The 18,982-nt window shown below is 59.2% G+C and overlaps 1 protein-coding gene across 3 annotated transcripts; it reads left to right on the forward strand.

Annotated features, from left to right (window-relative positions):
- Window positions 1-1,408: 1,408 nt before the first annotated feature.
- On the forward strand, window positions 1,409-17,745 carry DNMT3B (DNA methyltransferase 3 beta). 3 transcript variants are annotated; one of them, XM_030503039.2, is made up of 19 exons: window positions 1,409-1,525; window positions 4,993-5,137; window positions 5,773-5,888; window positions 6,925-7,077; window positions 7,505-7,696; window positions 9,136-9,294; window positions 9,825-9,932; window positions 10,269-10,410; window positions 10,683-10,811; window positions 11,221-11,265; window positions 11,516-11,595; window positions 11,854-11,966; window positions 12,350-12,533; window positions 12,756-12,840; window positions 13,238-13,479; window positions 13,617-13,707; window positions 13,959-14,107; window positions 14,725-14,810; window positions 16,443-17,745. In XM_030503039.2, the coding sequence occupies exons 1-19, from the start codon at window positions 1,517-1,519 to the stop codon at window positions 16,579-16,581; spliced, it is 2,367 nt and encodes a 788-aa protein (XP_030358899.1). In that variant the 5' UTR covers window positions 1,409-1,516; the 3' UTR covers window positions 16,582-17,745. The 3 variants fall into 3 exon arrangements, with proteins under 3 accessions (XP_030358899.1, XP_030358897.1, XP_030358898.1); XM_030503037.2 differs by having other exon boundaries at window positions 1,516-1,621; XM_030503038.2 differs by having other exon boundaries at window positions 1,516-1,621; window positions 13,334-13,479.
- The last annotated feature ends 1,237 nt before the right edge of the window (window positions 17,746-18,982 follow it).

Here is an 18,982-nt window from a genome sequence, read left to right on the forward strand (position 1 = left end):
GCCCCCGGGCGGGTTTGGGGGAGTCGGTGCTGCCGAAGTCCCGGTCCCGGCTCCCGCCCGGTCCCTCCCGCTCCTCCGGCGCCTGTCGTAACTTTCGGGAGTTTCCCGCAGAGGCGCCGCTGCTGCTTATCCCGGGGGCACGTCCCGGGGCTGTCACGGCAGGGTCGGGCCGGGTTGGGGGGGAGTCCCCGCGCCCCGGCGGTGCGGTACCGGGACGGGCATGGGGAACGGGGCGGGGACAGAGCTCGGGGCCGCGGGGGGAGCACGGTGAAGCCTCGGTTTCCCGTCGGTGAAGTGGTGGCTGCGGGGCGGGGAGTGTTCGGAGGGGGTTGGGGTTCCCCGGGCCGGGGCTCGGTTTGGGCTTCCGGGGACCGGGGTGCGGAGGCAGCGCTGCCGGGGCTGCACCTTTTGTTTTCGGTTCTTGGGTCAAGGATCTGTCAGCGCATCTTCTTGCTTCTCCTCTGTTCGCAGGAAAGCGGCTCCCGCCGGCGCCTCGGGCGTGAAGCGGAGCCTCCCCGGGGCCGGGGCGGAGCGACGGGGGCGGCCGGGGCCGGGGCTCAGCTGCCGGGCACCGGCCCAGCGGCAGGTACCGGCCCGGGGGAGCTCTACTGGCATCCTCCTCCTCAGCCCGGTGGAGGGAGAGGCAGGGGAAAGACACCAAGGAAGAGGGCTGAGCTCCAGCCTGGGGCACAAGTTCCAGGAGCCGGAGAGGAGCAGGGGGTGGGAGCAGGTCCTGGAGCTGCACCGGTCCCCGGGAAAAGGAGAAGGAACAAGCGACTGAAATGTGCTGCCCCTGCAGCAGGACTTGCCTTATCTGCCTCTTGATTGTTTCCAGTTTCCTAATTTCTAGTGAAATAAGGGGGAATGAGCCAAGGGGGCGCCCTGGGGAGGACGGGGAGGGAGGCTTGAGCCCCCGCTCTACAGCGGGACCTTATTGCTCTCTGCAACTGCCTGAAAGGAGGATGGAGCCAGGAGGGGGCTGGTCTCTTCTCCCAAGTATAGGACAAGAGGAACGGCCTCAAGCTGCACGAGGGGAGGTTTAGACTGGAAATTAGGAACAATTCCTCCCCCAAAGGGTGCTCAGGCATTGGAACAGGCTGCCCAGGGCAGTGCTGGAGTCACCATCCCTGCAAGTGTTCACAAACCATATAGACGGGGCCCTTAGTGACATGGGTTAGTGATGGCCTTGGCAGTGCTAGGCAACGGCTGGTTGTGATGATCTTAAAGGTCTTTTCCAATCTGGTTGATTCTATGATTCTCCAGGGCCAGGCAGGGGGCATGGGGACAGGGAGGTGTCATTGTCATCTCTTTATGTCCTCTTGTGCAGGGGAAGGATGCAGCAGTAACCGCTCCGGACAGGACCTGCCACGGCTGAGACCCTCCTGCAAGGCGTGGAGCCCCCGCTGGCCCCAGCCCTGCCCGCAGCACCCCCGGCCCGGCCGCTCCACACCGGGCACGTCCCGGGGCAGGGGCTCGGGGGAGCCGGCGTGGCCCCTGGCAGCGCAACGTGGCCGAGATGAGCATGGTAAAGAGCCTAGAGCGGCTGGAGCAGCGGCTGGCTGTGATGGTGGCTGCCCAGGAGACTCCTCAGGCCTGGTCTTCACGGGGAGAGGAGGGGCCGGTTTGTTTTTTGTTTCTTTTCTTTCATCCGAGCTCGGCTGAGAGGCAGCAGCGGGCGACTGCTGAGCCCGGGGGTGGCCGCCCAGGGCTGGGGCAGGGGGGCAGGAGAGGAAACGGGGGGAAATGGAGGGAAGTGCCGGAGCGCGGGAGAGCCGGAGAGGGGCCAGGCACAGGAAACGGGCAGGGGAGGGGAGAGCCTGCCCTTCTTAATGAGCAGATCTGCCAAAATGGGCTCCCTTTCTTGCTAAACTGCCAGCCCAGCAACTCTTTTCTTCCCAGGATTAGAGGCAAATGTTCAGTTTGGGGAGAGTTAAAGGCCATTTGTGTGGGGGGATAGCCCTGAGCCAGCCCGGAGGGAGCAAGCCCTGACCATTGGGGTCCTTTATTTCTTTTTGTTATTCAAACAGGGCTTGGGTGATGGCTGCCATCCCAGCCATCCCGTAAAACTTCCAGCCTTTTGATATGCATGCCCCTGTCTGAAGGCAAAGTCCGGCTGTCTCCCTGCAAGCTCCCCACCTACCCGGAACAGCACCTGATAAGGGCCAGCCTGTTTTCTCAAGAAGGAAAACTGAAAGCGGCCCCAGCCCTGGGTTAGGGGCAGTGGGGTCCAGGGACACCGGTGTCCAGGGGCATGGTGCTGCGGGATGGGATGCGACGCCTGGTAGGTGAGAGCAGCCCCTCTGCCTGCTCCGCCTGCACTGGGGCACCGGCAGCTCCCCAGGCAGGGCCCGGCAGGCTCTCGAAGCAGTTAATGCTGTGGCATGGTCTTTAACCAGTTTGGCAAACCTTAAAGAAACTGGTATTGCAAAACTAGGGCGGGATCCGGAGTCAGCGGGTTCATTGTCTCGGTGGGGTATCGCTGCAGGGCACATCCCGGGCACCAGGCAGAGCCGGCGCGGCCACTAGCGCCGGTCTCTTGGGGAGCTTGGAGCATCCGAGCTGGAATCCTGCACAGTTTGAGTCTTGGTGGGTTCCCGTGGGAAGTGTGTGGCTGCAGAGCATGCCTGTGCGTCTGCAGAGCATTGAGCAGTGCAGATGCTGCGGTGCTGGTTTTCTCCTCCTCCCGTGAGACACAACATGTGAGGGGAGTGCTCTGGTTCTTATTATTTTCGTAATGCCCTGTGCACATGTTGGTGTGCGAGGGGAGGCGAGGACAAAGAGCTGAGCCTCCCTCCCGAGCGGGAGGTGGTGAGGCTTGTGATGATGGCAGCTCCAGGGGGATCAGTGGGAAGGACAGGATGGTCCTGGGCATGTGGCTTTGTTGCTTGGTGCTAAAGCAGCATCAAGAGGAGAGTGGATGGGAATTGCCATCCCGCTGCCCAGGGGTAGGTGTTTGGGAGAGCGAGACTTTCGCTTTGCAGTTTGGGTCATGGTGTGATGTGATGTTCCCTTTCCTGCTGGGTATTGGAGGATGGTGATGGGATGTCCTCAAGTTATCTGGGTGGTGCAGCTGGAGAAGTGCATGGAGCAAGCAGTATGATGCTCCTGTGCGTGCACTACTTGCTTTATAATTGGAAGAAAGCCGGAGCTCCCTGAGCATGCGGCAAAGCTGAGCTGGGCACCTTGGGTGCTCGGTCCTGGCTGTGTGTCCTGGGGAGACCTGGCTGCTGTGTCACCAGTGTCACGGGGACATGCTCACCCGATTGCCAGACAGGCCACTCTGGACACCGGGCAGCCCTGGGCTGAGAAAGGAAAAAGCCATTTTAGGCGCAGGTTTGAACCTCCTGGGCTTTGGCTCTGTCCAGGGCTCCCAAAGGATCGAATGTCAGGACCCAGACAGGCTCCTGACAAAGGACCGAAGGCAAACGTCCCATGAAGGCCCTGGTGGCATTTGAGGATGCAGATTTTTGCAGGGCTGGGAGGTGGCCTTGCCTGCTCCTGTCCTCCGTGGGTCTCACCAGCCTCATGCTGCTCCATCTCCCACCCTCAGCCTCTCCTCTGGGTCCCGCTCATGCTAAGGGAGCAGCGCATCCTCTCACACCTCCCTCCGTGGGTTCCCAAAGGAGATTCACTATATTTTGGTGGGATTTTTCAGGGCAGCATCACCACTGGTGAGGGTTGCAGCTGCCCTGCAGCATCGCAGAGCCTGGGGAGGGGGAGCAGAGCCTGGAGGGGCTGACCCGGCAGCGCTGCATTGGGAGCACCGGGGCCAGGACTGGCCACCCGGGCCGGGGGAGCGCGGCGAGTCTGGGCAGCTCCCAGGAATTGTTCGCTGGGTCTGGAGTAGATGTGCTGCAGCAGTGGGATTTCTGCACACAGCTGTGGGGCTCTGAGCAGCTTTACACTCCTGCTGGTGCCATTCCTCTCGTCCCTTTGTTGGGCAGATGTGTCTGGGGGTGGGAGGCAGGATGTGTACCAGGGGCTCTGCCTGTGGAGGTGGGTGCTGGTCACCTGCCTTCCTTCAAGTCTAGATTTTACCAGGGTTTTAACGCTGCCTTTGGCATCTGGAACATCAAACCCCGACTGGTCTTTGTTTGCCAGAGGTGCTGACAGATGATCTCGAAGCAGAAATCTCAATTGTTAGGGAAGCAGTTGGAGGCGATGCTGAGCGAGAGCAGCGGGAGGGGGCCGGGGCTGGAGCCCGGGGTCTCTCTGGGGCTGGGGGGTGGGTTGTGTTTGATTCCAAACAGGGCTTTGGATGGGTTAAGCCTGGCTTGCTCCTTGCTCGCTGAGCTACGTGTTCCTGCAGTGACGGTGCTGGCGAAGGGGCAAGTTGCAGCACAGACCCATAGCCCAGCAATGAGGCAGCTTCGTTAGCGCCGTCCCGGGTGCCTCTGGGAGAGCCTGGGAGAAACTGGGAGCTCCCACTTCTGAAAACAGGATCCAGGGAGGGCACGGGGGGATGCAGAGGCCTCTGGGTGCTGGTGGGGCGCCGGGGGGCACATGGCAGGGCTCTGTCTCCGCTGCAGCAGCTCCCGGTGTGGGGGGGACACCGGCACAGGGGGTATGTGGGTGCTGCCAGTGCTGTGGGTGCAGACCCCTGCCCTGCCCTGCCCCGGGTGAGGCCAGGGAAGGGGCAGGAGGAGTTTTCTCCCTTTGGGGGAGTTGGACTCGCCGCAGGCGCCAGGACTTTGCCCGCCATGGCGAGCTCTGCCGTGTCCTGCTGTAAGAGCCCGCCTGCTGCCGGGTGCAGGGCGAGTGGATGGTGTCTGTGGCCTCTGTTCGCTGGAGCTGGTGGATCCTCAGAGCCACCACGTTTGCAGGGAGGTTTTGTCCATTAGCTCCCAGTACTACTGCAGATGCGCCTCCTCACAGACCCCTCTGCAAAGGGCATGAGAAGTTGTGGCTGGCTTGAAGAGCTCACGCCGTGGGCTTTGCCTGCCCTGGGGCTTTCTGCACGGCTCCATTTCCTTTCTGCTCTGGCTTCCACAGGCAACCATGAAGGAGGACAACAGCCACGGCCAGGAGGAGGCAGACTGCAGGGCAGAGCTGATCCTCCTCAATGGGGCCTGTACCAGTCCCACCACTGACACTCCCACCCTTATACTGGAGGCTAATGGGAAGCCCAGCACTCCGGGTGAGTCTCGATGCGCCTGGGATGCTCAGGGATGCATGGGGCCAGGGATCTCCCAGCCACTATCCTGGGGGCTGCAACGCAATGTCTGGGGTCTCTCTGGCTCCGCTGGGTCTCTGCTTCCCAGCAGCACGTCCATGGGTCCAGTCAGAACCACAGCAGTGGTTGTGTTAAGGGCTGCCACGCCGGGGTGCTGGCTCTGCGCCTTGGTGGTTTAACCCCTGGGAGTGAGGGAGCCTTCACCCTCCCAAGGAGCGCTGGGGGGATGCTCAGGTCATGGTCCCCAAATCCCACCTCTTGGGTTCAAAAAAGGTCCTGCTTTAAATGAACTGGTGACAAGCCCTGAATAGCAGGTGTATGGTTTGCTTATGGCTCTGAGCTTTCAGGAACAAAAAAGTGCATGAGAAGGTCCCACACTGGCTGTTAGAGTCCCTCCCTCCCAGTCTGGGTGCAGGTGGGTGACCTGGGGCTGCTGGTGTTAGCAGCACCGTGATGGGCAGCCTTGGGGATGCTGCTTGTCTTCTGCTCTTGGCCACACTTATCCAAGATGAGGCTGCCGGAGCAGCGGGGGTTTGGGTGGTTTGGGGTGTGCAGGGACATGGCTGGTGTGGCCTGAGGCTACTCTTGTCCCTGCGCAGATGCTGGGGGCCTGGGGCTGCCGTCGCTGAAGAACAACAAGAGCGTGAGCAAGGGAGACCTGGCCAAGGAGGAGGAGGACCTGTCCTGGCCGCTGGCTCTCACGGAGGTGCAGGAGGTGAGTGCTCAGCAGGACCTCGGAGCCGGGGGCTCTGTGTGAGGACCCTCGCCCGTTCCTCCCTGGGCTATGGGAGCAGCCCAATGGCAGATGCAATATTTGTTTATAAGCATTATATTTGTTTTCATTGTTCAATTCCTACTTTGGTTTATGGCGGCAGCAGCAGCAGCAGTGTGGTGGGGTGTGATGCAGTGATGCCCAGTACGTGTTGCAGCAGCCCAGTCACTGTTATGCTGATACTTTCTTTAATTGATGGACCAAAGCATCTCGCCTCCCTCTCTCAGGGTGTGCTTTTGGCTGCTTTGGGGCTGGGTCCCAGTTTTGTCCCCACACTCCACGTGTTGAGTAGATTGACAAACCTCCAGGGCCTGGAAGCATTTTTGCCTTCTGGCTTTATTGTTTTGGCTTTGAAATAGACCCCCAAGGTTGGGGATCTGTCTGCGGCGAGGCAGCTTCCAAAGAATGAGCCATAAACCCAACTGGGGTGAAAACTGCTTTCCCACTCATCAGGTTCAGGGGATTTTCACTTGCAAAATCTCATCTCGTGTTGAAGCTCTTGTGCCGGATGCAGGAAACCCCCTTGGGTTGGACTGTTTGTAAACCGCAGCTGCTGAACCACAGGGGAGGGGCTGCCCTGGTGCCTCTGCAGGGCTGGGGGGCAGGAGGGAGGCAGAGGAGGGTACAGTCAAGGAGGGTGCAGACCCTCCCACAGAGGATGCACATGATGGCTGGAAACAAAAAGGTAATGTGGTCAGCTGCTGGTGGAATGCTGCCCCAGTGCAGGGTGCTGGGGCTGCAGCAGTGGGTGCTGCCGAGTACCTTACAGCCAGCAGAGATGCTGTGAAGTGCAGGGTTGCAGCAGGGCTCTCAGCCCAAGGTGCTTCCCGCAGCTGCCTGCGCTCCTTGCACCTTCCCCATCCATCCCCAAGGCCTTGGTGCTGCTGATGCCAGCCCCGAGGGGCATGGGCTGCCCCTGTCCCCGCATGGGGAAGGTGTCTGTGCCACATCCATGCCATGTCACTCTCTGTGGTTGCAGGTGCGGCCCCGAGGCAGCGCGGGCTGGGAGAGCAGCCTCCGGCAGAAGCCCCCCGTCCGCCTCATCTTCCAGGCAGGGCAGACCCGCCACGAGATGAAGATCAAGGAAACCAACAGCGTGGAGCCCCCCCGGGACCTGCCGGCTCCCCTGCGGGTGAGGGTGCATGGGCCCGGGGCTGCCCTGGGGCTCCCCTGGGATCGGGAGACCTGCACTGCTGCTGTGCCCTGCCCAAGTGGCTGCAGGCACCTCGCAGCCTCTCCGTGCCTCAGTTTCCCCTGTGCAGTGGGGTGTGTGTTGTGTGCTGTTGCTTGCCCCTGCTATGAACTGGGGACTTTGCGTGAATTGGGGAGAGGAAAAGGGAAGGAGCGAGTGCTGCACCATTTTCTATGTCTCGCAAGTAAAAGCAGAGCAGTTCTCCCTCAGATGCCCCAGTCCGGGGCCTTCCCCTCCATTCCTGGTTCCCCCCCCTCCCCAGCTCCCCCTCTCTGATCCCCAGCTGCGGGGCAGGGGGTGATGTGGGGAAGGTCTCTGCACCCCTTTCCCTCTCCCCGCACTCACACTCCACTTCTCCACCATGCAGAGCTCCAAGCGGCGCCCGTCTGCATCCATCCCCATCCCCACCATCGACCTGACAGAGGAGGATTCCCGGGACTCATCCCGGAGCAGCAGCACGCTCTCCGGCAGCAGCTCGCAGGAGGGACAGAATGGCTCCGCTGAGCTGGGGGCCGAGGAGTCCGAGAGCAGGGATGTGGGGATGGCGCTGGAATACCAGGTATGATGGGTCAGACTCTGCTCCTGCGCCTGGGATGCTGTGGGGTGAGGATGAACCTTCCTGGCTTGTCCTGAGCCTGCAGGCGAGGGGACCCTCTGGAAACCTCACTGCAGCGTCTCCCACCTCCTTCTCCCTGCCTGCCCTTCCCTGTGTGCCCAGGGTATGATGTTGCCAGGCTGTCCCCATCCATTGGGTGCTGCTCCGGGGCCGCAGGCGGGTGCTGTGCAGGGACCAGCCCTGCCTGTGCTGTGTGTGGGGCTGGAAAAGCCTCCAAGGGCTCCGGAGACGCGTGCGTGGCACATGCCGGGCTGGCAGCGCGCTGTGCCGCGCCGAGACACGCAATTGCATGTGCAGGAAACGTTTCCGTGGGGAATGCTGGAGAGGAGCGGAGCTGCTGGAGCTGCAGAGGGTGATTCAGTGCCTGCAGGCGGCGGGGCAGGGCCCCAGACTTGCAGGAATTGGGCAATTGCATTTTGCTGCATAATTGGGTGCCTAATTGCTGAATAAAGCTGGGAAGGAGGGCTCTGCGGGTCAAGGTGACTGCTCCTGTGTGGGGAGCGTGGTCCTGGCATGGTCCCGGTCAGGCTGCCTGATGGAGGCCCTTGGCATGGTCATGCCAAATTTCCCAGCTCTCCCTTTTGTCCTCTGTTTTGCCGTGCCCCGTTTCCTGCTCTTCCCTGTGGGTGCCCTGTCCCTGGGGTGCAGCCGGACGAGCTGAGCCCCGGGAAGGGGGGCTGCCCTGTGCCAAGGAGCAACCTCAGGGAGCCCAGGGAGCAACCTCAGTGCAAAGCTCTCCCTGCAGCAGGCAGGACACGTGCATCCCTGTGTGCTTCCTGCATCCCTCGGCCTGAGCAGCAGCGTTTGTCTGGGTTTTCCCAGACAAACATGTCTGTGATGGGCAATGGGATTGGGAGAATCCGTGCTCCCTGGAGCTGCTGCCTGCCTGCCTTGCCCATTCCCATCACCGGGGCTGCTGTAAGCCCTGTGAGAACCGGAGCTTCCTTCCTGCTAGTTTGTGTGCAGCAGGAAAATGCTCCCGGTGTTTGCAGACCCCAGGAGGGCAGGCGGGAGCGGACAGGAGCAGGATGCTGGTGCTCGTGCCGGGAGGGCTGTGCAGGGCACAGCACGCACCGTGCCGTGTGTGCCGGGCACTGCCAATGCTCAGACCTTCCTGCTGAGTGAGCTCCTGCGTGGCGCAGGGCTGGCCCTGGCGCTGCTGGGATGTGCTCTGCTGCTTTTCTGAGGGAGGAGATGCAGCTTCTGTGCATCTTTGTGCAGGGGTTCACAGTGTGACTTCACCCTAGTGATGGACACACGTGGTGGAGCAGCTCTGCGGGGTGCTCTGTTCCACATGCTCCAGGGCTCTCCAGCGTGGCTGCTCCGATAAACCCAGGGGGTTTGTGCTTTGGCTGATCCGTGTTGTCCTCTTTTGCCTTCAGGACGGGAAGGATTTTGGAATCGGGGAGCTCGTCTGGGGAAAGATCAAGGGTTTCTCCTGGTGGCCTGCGATCGTCGTCTCCTACAGAGCCACGGCCAAGCGCCCGGCAGCCTCGGGCATGCGCTGGGTGCAGTGGTTCGGAGACGGGAAGTTCTCCGAGGTGAGCTCCTGCCTGTCCCTGCCCGCACCCGGCTTTACCTGGGCTGGAGTCCGCATCCCTGCAAACTCTGCTGCCTGTCCTGTTCCCGGGGCTGGTTCTGCGGTCTGTGTGCGCCCAGCTGCAGCCTCCCTTGGCAGGGTCTCTGGTTTGGCGTGGCTCTAGTGACAATAGACTGGCTACCATAGGCTGGTGACAGGATCCAGCAATGGGAATGTCCCCTGGGCTGCAGGCAGGAGGGAGGGAAGCGCTGTGCCGCAGTGCTGTGCTGGCAGAGGTGCGGTGCCAGCAGAGGGTGCAAACAACCCATTATATGTGTGCAACACTGCCGCTGCTTGTCACCTTCTGCAGCGCTGACACTGAGCTTCCTCCCATGGCCACACAGCCCAGACAAAGCCCCGGCAGCCCTTGGCTGCGGTGTGAGCTGTGCTGGGAACCGTGGTGCCGCAGGGCCGGGTGTGTGCCACGGGGCACAGCGTGCCGTGGGGACATGCCCATGCCCGGTGTTAAGCTTTCTCATTGCTCTCCTGCAGGTTTCTGCAGACAAGCTGGTGGGACTCGTGGCCTTTAGGCAGCATTTCAATCTGTCCACGTTCAATAAGCTGGTCTCCTACCGCCGAGCCATATACCATGCGCTGGAGGTAACCGGAGCAGAGCTGGGGCTGGATGCAGGAGGGTGCCAAGTGAAGCAGCTGGGGCTGGGCTGTCCCTGCTCCCATAGATGGGGCTGGTGGAGGCAGACGGCTCATGGCAGGGAGGGGAGGCACAGGAGGGCGGCTGGGAGCATTCCCAGCGCTGGAATCTGGCAGCTGCCGCTGTGCCGAGCCCTGTGCATGTGCGTGTGGTGGGGAGGGGGCCTGGGACATGACCCTGGCCGGCACGTGGGCAATGCAGCTACAGCCGGGCTGCTCCCTGCCCAGGGACCAGCCCTGGTCACCCAGTCCCACGGTGTCCTACATCGTCCCTTCTCTTGGTAGGTTGCCCGGAGCCGGTCGGGGAAGACGTTTTCTGCAGCCCCTGGGGAGTCCCTGGAGGAGCAGCTGAAGCCCATGATCGACTGGGCACTCACCGGCTTCAAACCCCTGGGCTTGAAGGGACTGCGCCCGCCCAAAGCCTCAGGTGAGGTGGTGGCATGAGCCGGGCACGGGGATGGCATCAGCATCACTGACTTGCTGGGTTGGTCCTGAGGTGGCCCTGGGGCTCCTCAGCGGCGTCCCCCACAGCAGCATTGCCAAAAGCCAGAGTAAAGCACCCAAAGCCATTGCTCCTGGAAGTCAAAGACCTGGATGAGCCTTGAGCCATGCTGGGGGAGCTGGGGTGGCATCTACCAGTGCCCCGGGATGCTCCCAGGGCTGGAGGCTCGTCCCCAAGGAGCCACCTTTCCCTTGCAGAGAACGGGGTCCTGAGGAATGGGACGGAGGAGGTGCTGTCCCTCGAGCAGTGTCCCCCCACCAAGAGGCTGAAGACCAACCTCTGCAACAACGGCAAGGAGCAGCGAGTGGAGGAGGACCAGACCCGAGGTGAGCAGCAGCGAGAGCCGGGGGGAGCCACGCATCCTGTGGCACTGGGAAACCTCTCTGGGAAAGGGCTCGGCTCTTCCTGGGGGGTGTGAGCTTGATTTCCAAAGGCAAAAGCTTTTGTGTGCCTTACAAGACACCAGCAAACCCAACTGCAAGACAGGGCACCACAGGCTGGGCTCCATTCATTGATCAGCTTGGAAATGATCTGTGTGTTGCTGCTTTTGGGCTCTAGTTCCTGTATGTCCAGGAGTGAAGGACATGGGGTTTGCACCAAGATTCCTGATATCCATGCAATGCTGAACAAAGCAGCAACAGTTTTAATGAAGAAATAAGTCATCTGTGTGTAGGGTGTTTAGTTTGCTATGTAACGACTGATAAATATATGTGTTTTATTTTTTATTTCATAAAGAGCAAATGGTTTCGGAAGTTACGAACAACAGTGGGAGCCTCGAAGGTAACGGATTGTCCTCCCTTGGGAAAGGTGTGGGGTGATGCGGGTGATGGGCAGAGATCCTGTGTCCCTCTTTACCACGCTGGGTAGGAAGGGGGAAGGTGCTGTGGCTGCAGGGTGCTGGGCTGGCACATCCTCCTGTGGGGCCTGTTCCTGGGGGAGCCTTGGCCACCTCCAGCCCTGTACGTGTCTGCACCCCGGCACAGGCTCCCTGCTCTGCCCTGGGCTCAGCAGAGCTCTGTCTGTCCCACAGAGAGCTGTTTGTCCTGCGGGAGGAGGAACCCAGCCACCTTCCACCCGCTGTTCGAGGGGGGGCTCTGCCAGACCTGCAGGGTAAGTGCCAGCAGGATGGGTGCAGGGTCCAGCCCTGCTGCATGGGGCAGGAGGGGGGTGACTCTGCCACGTCCTGCCTGTGCCATATCCACCATGGGGCTGTCCCTTGCTGTGTCTCTCCACTTGAAGCACTGAGGATGGGCATCCCCAAGCTCTCAGGTGCATCAGAGATGGAGCAAATCCACATTCTCTCTTCATGCTCTGGTCACAGATCCTGATCCCTCTGTCCTTCTCTCCTCCTGGTTCTCCTTTCACTAGGATAGATTCCTGGAGCTCTTCTATATGTACGATGAGGACGGTTACCAGTCCTACTGCACCGTCTGCTGCGAGGGCAAGGAGCTGCTGCTCTGCAGCAATTCCAGCTGCTGCAGGTGGGTCCCGGCTGCTCCTTGGGCTGAGCTCCCAGCGATGCTCCTGGGAGCCACAGGGAAGCAGGGTCATGTGTGAGCCTGGGCAGGGCGCTGAGCTGGTCCCCAGCTGGCTGCAATGCGGCACGTCCCAGCACAGCCTCTACCCCTCCCTGCTGAGCCAGGCTTCACCTGAACAATAACCCCAGGGAGGTTGGCAGGAGTGTTACCCTCGCCGGGGTCACCGGCTTGTGTCAGCAGCCCTAAAAACTGGGGTACTGCCTGGACAAACCTCTTGCAAAGCATGGTGTGGGCTCCAGTGCACGGCAGGGGAGACCCCAGGAGAGGCTGGGCTGACCCAGAGGGATTCTGGAGGCGATGGGCACGACCTGCTGTGGTTTGGGCAGGTGCTTCTGTGTGGAGTGTCTGGAGGTGCTGGTGGGCCGAGGGACGTCGGCCAAGGCGAAAGAGCAGGAGCCCTGGAACTGCTACATGTGCCAGCCCCAGAGGAGCTACGGGGTGCTGCAGCGCCGGCAGGACTGGAACACGCGCCTGCAAGACTTCTTCACCAGCGACAAGGGGCAGGAATACGTAAGGACTGCGGCCACATGAGCCCAGAGCGCTGGGACTGGGGGAGAGGCTGCAGAGGGCAGGGCAAACGGCTTGGAATTCCTCTGTCTCAGCCCTGCTCATCCACCCTCGCCAAGGGTACTGCTGGGCTCTTGGCCATGCAGATGTTCCCCTGAAGGCAGAGGTGATGCTTGTGTTGCAGCACTGCCCGCAGCTGGGCCTTCATTGCTGGCTTCATTGCAGGCTGCACCCAAAATCTACCCAACAGTCCCGCCAGCGGAGAGGAGACCTATTCGAGTACTCTCTTTGTTTGCTGGCATAGCCACAGGTGAGGCACTGAAAGAGCAGCACTGCATGTGAGGGGGAATAGCTCCATGGCCTCAAACCTGTCTCTGAAAGCTTGGTGGGGAAAAGGGGGTGAAGGGCACGGGGATCCCCACGAGAATGGGATGAGGGCAGGGGCTCCTATTCCTGCTGGATAGGGCTGTGGAGGAGGGACGGAGGGAGAGAGGGAGGGCATGGGAATTGCGTAGAGGTTCCTGCTGCGCCAAGTGCCATATCAAGTGGCTGGTTTCACTGGGAAGTGAGAGCTGTGGAAGCGCTGGCAGCACTGGTTTGACTGAGCTCTGGAATTCTGCTTCCTGGGTTTCCTAAACCTGCCTGCAGGAATGGGTCAAAAAAGTAGTTTTCTGTTCCACAAGCCCTGTGTGACTGCCCCCTCCTAGGACACACCAGAGCGGCCACATCGAGCGTCTGTGCCGAGGAAGGAGACCGGGAGACTAAAGAGAGCAGTGCAGCCTCAGACGTCTGTCCCTTGGCAGGGTACCTGGTGCTGAAGGACTTGGGCATCCAAGTGGAGAAGTACATCGCCTCGGAGATCTGTGAAGACCCCATTGCTGTGGGCACCATGCGGCACGAGGGCAACATCACCTACGTGCATGATGTCAGGAACATAACCAAGAGAAATGTGAGCTGGACAACGTGGCACCATGGACAAGGGGGGCTCATCCCACTAGCCCTGGGATGGGATTTTCCCCTACCCTGTCCAGGAGGAGGGACCCACTTCCATTGCATCTCTTAATGGGATTTGTCTGTTCACTCTAGATCGAGGAGTGGGGTCCTTTTGACCTGGTGATCGGTGGAAGCCCCTGCAATGACATCTCTCTTGTCAACCCAGCCAGGAAGGGGCTCTATGGTAAGGCTGCTTTGCCTCTGCAGGGCTGGGTTTCCCTGGGCCATTCCTGGGGTTTGGAGCCACCTTAAAGGGCAGGGAAGTAGTTCAGCCCCAGTCTGCCCTGGTGGTGGCGGCTCCCCTCTGAGCTGCAGCTCATGGGGTGGCACCTGCAAAGCACAGGTTGTGTGCATGCTGTTGGGGAGGCCAGCCAGGACCCCCAGACCCGTTCCGCAGCAGATCCCAGCCTGCAGCTCCATCTTTCTCCCTTGTAGAAGGAACCGGGAGGCTGTTCTTTGAGTTCTACCACCTGCTCAACTATGCCCGTCCCAAGGCAGGAGAGGAACGTCCCTTCTTCTGGATGTTCGAGAATGTGGTGGCCATGAGGGTCAACGACAAGAGGGACATCTCTCGGTTTCTGGAGGTAGGGATTGCTGCCGGCTTTGGGAAGAACGTGGGAGCCGGAGACACTTTATATGCTGTGCAAGGTGTGCTGAGCTGTGGTTTTGCATGGCCCCTGCCTGATGCACACCCCAGGAATCGAGTTTTCATCCTTGGTTCTGGATCCCTAAGGGCTTGCAGCAGGTTAACCCCAGCACTGGTTCTCCGGGGGAGGTTCTTGCCTTGCAGAAAGCATCTATTCAGAGCAATGCCTGCTGAGTTATTTCTAGGGAGAGGGAGGTCAGGGACTGGAGAGAATTTTTAACTGTGGTAGCCAAGGTGGGCTGTGGGTCAGCAGGGACCCTGTGTGCAAAAGTCCCATCAGAGGCTGATAGTCCTGATCCCGGCCCAGAGAACCCAGCACTGAAGTGTGCTGTGGTTTCCATTAGCTGCTGGCCATGGCTGTGGCATGGGAGCCCACGGCCTGGGGCTGACCAGACTGTGCTCTGGTGTGGAGCAAGGGTTTGTAGTGCTACATCCTTAGGAGGATTTGCCAGAAGACTTGAGCCCCTGCAGCGCAGTGGAGAAGGGCTCCATGCAGGAGAGAGCTGAGCCCGCACCTCCTCTAACCTTGATATTTCCATCTCTCGTGGCCTGCAGTGTAACCCAGTTATGATCGACGCGCTCAAGATATCTGCTGCCCACCGAGCACGCTATTTCTGGGGTAACCTTCCAGGGATGAACAGGTAATGAATCCTCTGCTGTCGGTTTGAATCTCTCGCTCCAGCTTTGCTCTGTTTCGTGGTGCTTGTGTGGTTCTTCCCTCCTTGGCCCTAAGCCCAGCTCCTGGGAGCTGAAGAGCTGCAGCTCCCGTATGGTGCAGTTCCCTGCAGTGACGTGCACATGATAATGTGCTTCTTAATGAGCAGGGATGAGGCTGGGAAAAGCAGCAGCATCCTCTCCCCTGGACCTGGAGCCTGTGGAGGGAAGAGTGATGGGGTCAGTGCAGGATGCTGTGTGGTGTGTTTAGCCTGGGGATATACATGATATACACATCCAGCAGCCTTTGTTTAAGACCCAGGCTGATGTGGGGGTGCTGTAGGGCAGCCCCATGCCCAGTCAGTGCTGTGTGGGTTTTGCTGGGGGTGAACCCCAGCAGCTTGGTCCAGTGTGGTGCCATGGGGAAGCTCCTCCAAGCTTTGTTCACACCTCGATAGCAGCCTGAATTCATGGCAAAACACAACAGGAGGACTTGGAGTAGAGTAAAATCCTATTACTATCAGTCCTGTGCACCAGATACTCCTAGCAACAAAACCTGGAGATTTCACCCACGGAATGCCTCAGCCAATAAACAGATTGGGTTTAAATACTTTGGGTTGTTTGTATTTAAATTGCCAGTATTTCTTGGAGTTAAAACTAATTAAAGCTGAGCTAGAGGCATGCAGGAATTTGAAAGTGAAATAGCAATTACTGAGGCTTTGTCATGTGAAATGGCACTTGACGAACCTTCCTCTGATGGAAACCCAGCAATGACTCAAGAGCTGTCTCCATGAACTGGCCTGGGGTGATGCTTGTGGAGGTCCTGCTGAGCAGAGCAGGCAGAGGTGTGAGTTTGTGGCTCGGTGTGACAGTGTTGTATTGACCTCAGCCAAGGCAGAGAGGCTGCGTGAGGACATGACCATGGAGCTGGGAGGAGGAATTTTCTATTGTCTTAAGCATTTGCTTTTTGCTCCCCATATTCAGTGTTAGTGCTGATTCCTGGCTGGAGATTGCTGGTGGCTCTTGGGTTTGCTTTTCCTTTTATTTTCCTAATCCAGTTATAAAATGGAGCCAGCATGCGGGGTCTCAACCCCTGCCAGCATCTCCCTCCAACTGGGAGCTCTGCTGGGGTGTTCCCAGGGGCATCAGCCACGGGGTGCACTGGTGGTGGTGGGCTGGGGCCCTGGTGTGGCTCATGGACAGCAGTGCTTCTGCTCCCAAGCAGATGTGCTTGCACAGATACACGAGGGATGGTTTGTCTGTGTCCATGGGAGCGGGGCTGTGGGACACGTGGGCTCTGCTCTGCTGCCCTGGAGTAAGTGCCTCTGGCTCTGGGCAGAGCAGGAATGACCGCGTCACCTTTGCCAATGCTTTGGGTGGAAAGCAATATACATTTGCTTGCTGCCACTCTGGGAAAGGAAATCGGAGCTGGTGGGGAGCACTGACACACTGGTGAGAAGCTCCTGCTAAGCAAGGCTCTAAAACACAGGCTGGGGCTCGAGGGATGCAAGGATGGACACAGAGATGGGACAGAGAGAGATGCTGTGTCCTGTCTGCATCCGATGGGCGCCAGGGCAGTCACCAAAGCTCACCCACCCTCCTCTGCCTCTGCTCCTCAGGATCTTCGGCTTCCCCCTCCACTACACGGACGCCTCCAACATGGGCCGTGGCGCTCGCCAGAAGCTGCTGAGATCGTGGAGCGTCCCCGTCATCCAGCACCTCTTCTCCCCGCTCAAGGATTACTTTGCCTGCGATTAGCAAGCCAAGCGCCCCTCGTCTCTCTGGTAAAGATGCACAGCTCGGCTGGCGTGGCGGGAGAGGGACGGGCACGGCCGCCGGGCTGCCCCGGCACCATCCCTGCCCTTCCCTCCTGCAGGGAGGCAGCCTGGCCCCGCGGGGAGAGCCGAGGAAATGTCTTTAACCAAAGAACCTGGCAGGGTAACTTTTCTTGAAAGGGACTAATGGCAGTGATAGAAAACATGGACAAAAGAGCTTTAACTGCCCAGCGCAGGAAGCTCTGTGCGTGGCTGAGACGGGAAGTCTCCTCCAGAGCATTAAATACCCCGTTTTAGCCTAGAGCTGAAAGTCACAACCTGCTGAGCAGTAAGTGTGGAGGCAGCTGCCGAGGTGCTGCAGGCAGATGTGAACTACAGCGAGTTACTGCTTCTGAACAAACAAAACCTCTCTTGAAGCAACTGCCAAACCCCCCGGCTGTAGCAGGAGGTGTAAGGGACCCTGCTCAGGTACATACACTGAACACGCAGGATACACACACCAAATCGGTTTTATTCTTATTTTTTTATAAACTTTTGTGTTGTTTAACGTCTGTTGCTGCTTTAAGGCATTACATACGAATGTGGAGATTCCTAGACCTGAATGTAGCTGAAACTGAACTGTGAGGTGATAGAATTACTTTTCTAGCTAGAACTAAAAGAATATTGTTTTTATACGTTTGGCCGTAGTTTACAAATACTCACTACTTCCTTTTTAAAGCATTTACAACCTTTTCCTTCCATTTTAAAAATCCTGCTGAGTGGTTTGAAAGCTTACACAGGAATCGGAGCAGGGAGGATTTGGGCTCCAGTGTCCATAAAGGAAAATGTTCTCTGAGCATCCATTTCCCCAGTGAATGTGGTGCATGGGCAGGAAGGGCAGTGCAGGGGTCAGTGTGGTCCTCAAGCTGCAGCCCCCATGTGCTGTGAAGCTGAGCAGTATTGGCAGCGTGTTGGCTGTGATGCGGGAGCTTCCTGGCAGGGCAGATCCCACCGGACCCTGGCGGGGTTGCAGGATCCCAGAGCACAGCACCAGCCTCACCCATGCTGATCCTGCTCATGGGCAGCAAGGTGGGAAAGCTGCTGTGGCTGGGGGCTGTGCATGTCCCCCCCCATTGCAGGCACTGCTGCTGGGGCAGGTCCTGGGTCTGCAGGCAGGGCTCTGCTCTACCTCTCCTTCCCTGCACACCCGTCTCCCCATGCACAGGGATGCTGTGGTGCTTCCGTGCCCAGCCTGGGGCTCCTGGGGGGCTCCTGGGGCCATACCCCCAGAGCAGGAGCTCCTGCAGCCACCACTGTGCTCACTTTATTGCCCTCCTGCTCCCTGACTTTGCTGGGGTGATTATCCCACTGTCCGTGAAGTCCTGGGGAGCCTGTCCCACCTGTGCCAGGTTTTCCGTAGCCCCCTTAACTCCAATGCACATTTCAATGCACTGAAACAACTCGTGGTGTCCCCCTCATTGTCCCTCTGTCCTCCCCTACCTCTTGCTGTTCACTACACCCTGTCCACAGTGTCCTTTGGTGCCTTCTCAAAATGAATCTGGTCCAAACCACGGGCCGGGCTGCTTCGTGAGGTGTCGTACAGCATCAGTGGGAAATGAGAGCTTCTCTCCCAGCTCCTTCTACCTCTCTGACACACGGGGGCCCTCCTCACCCCTCTCATGGCTGGTGGAGGATGGCAGCCTCCTCGGAGGAGGGAGCCTCTCACTTTCCACTCTTGTGTGCCGCTTTTCACCTTGGGCTTTGAGGACCATCTTCTCTTGGCCTCCTGCCCAAGGCTGCACTCGGGGATGGGCAGGAAGGGAAGCCCAGGGAGCTGAAAGGCTTTTTCCCTTGGTCCTGCCCAGAGGTCACTCTTTAAAGTCTTCCCAGTGGGGTTTGTTCTTGGTGATGTGTTTGAGCTCCATGCCTACTTGGGGATGAGTAGCACCCGCTCACCTCCTTTGTCACCACCCCCTGGCTGGGAAGATGGTGGGGTGGGTGCTGGGGGAGCCCTGGCATCGCCACCACCAGCTTGGGACTCACCTGCAGCCTCTGGCACCCAGCCCGGACCTGAGTCACAACACTAACTCCTGTGCCCCAGACCCGATGCGGAGCCGCGGGGTCACAGCCACCCTCTGTCTTGGGACCCTCTGCTGGGCTTTAGGTTTCCAAATGGGGCTGGCACGTCACCTCCGCTCCACAGCGTCTCTGATTTCATTCTCCAGATCGCACATCCTTCCCTATCTGATCAAAAGAAAAACAAATAGATGAGGGAGACAAAAAAAAGGACTCGGGGAATTTACACAAAGATAAAAGAGGAATGAGAATTGTCTTGGCATTAAGCTTACTTGATAAGAATTGTAGTAGACAAGTCTTCCTTGAAACAGTTTTCCCTGTAAGAGCTG

Source organism: Strigops habroptila, chromosome 13 (assembly GCF_004027225.2).
Source record: "Strigops habroptila isolate Jane chromosome 13, bStrHab1.2.pri, whole genome shotgun sequence".
Classification (NCBI taxonomy): domain Eukaryota; kingdom Metazoa; phylum Chordata; class Aves; order Psittaciformes; family Psittacidae; genus Strigops; species Strigops habroptila.

Coding starts and splice junctions, on each gene's coding strand:
- DNMT3B (XM_030503037.2), top strand. CDS start 1,517: ATGAGCATGGTAAAGAGCCTAGAGCGGCTGGAGCAGCGGCTGGCTGTG. Junction 9,933..10,268: donor CCATATACCATGCGCTGGAG/GTAACCGGAGCA, acceptor TTCTCTTGGTAG/GTTGCCCGGAGCCGGTCGGG. Junction 11,596..11,853: donor GGCTCTGCCAGACCTGCAGG/GTAAGTGCCAGC, acceptor TCCTTTCACTAG/GATAGATTCCTGGAGCTCTT.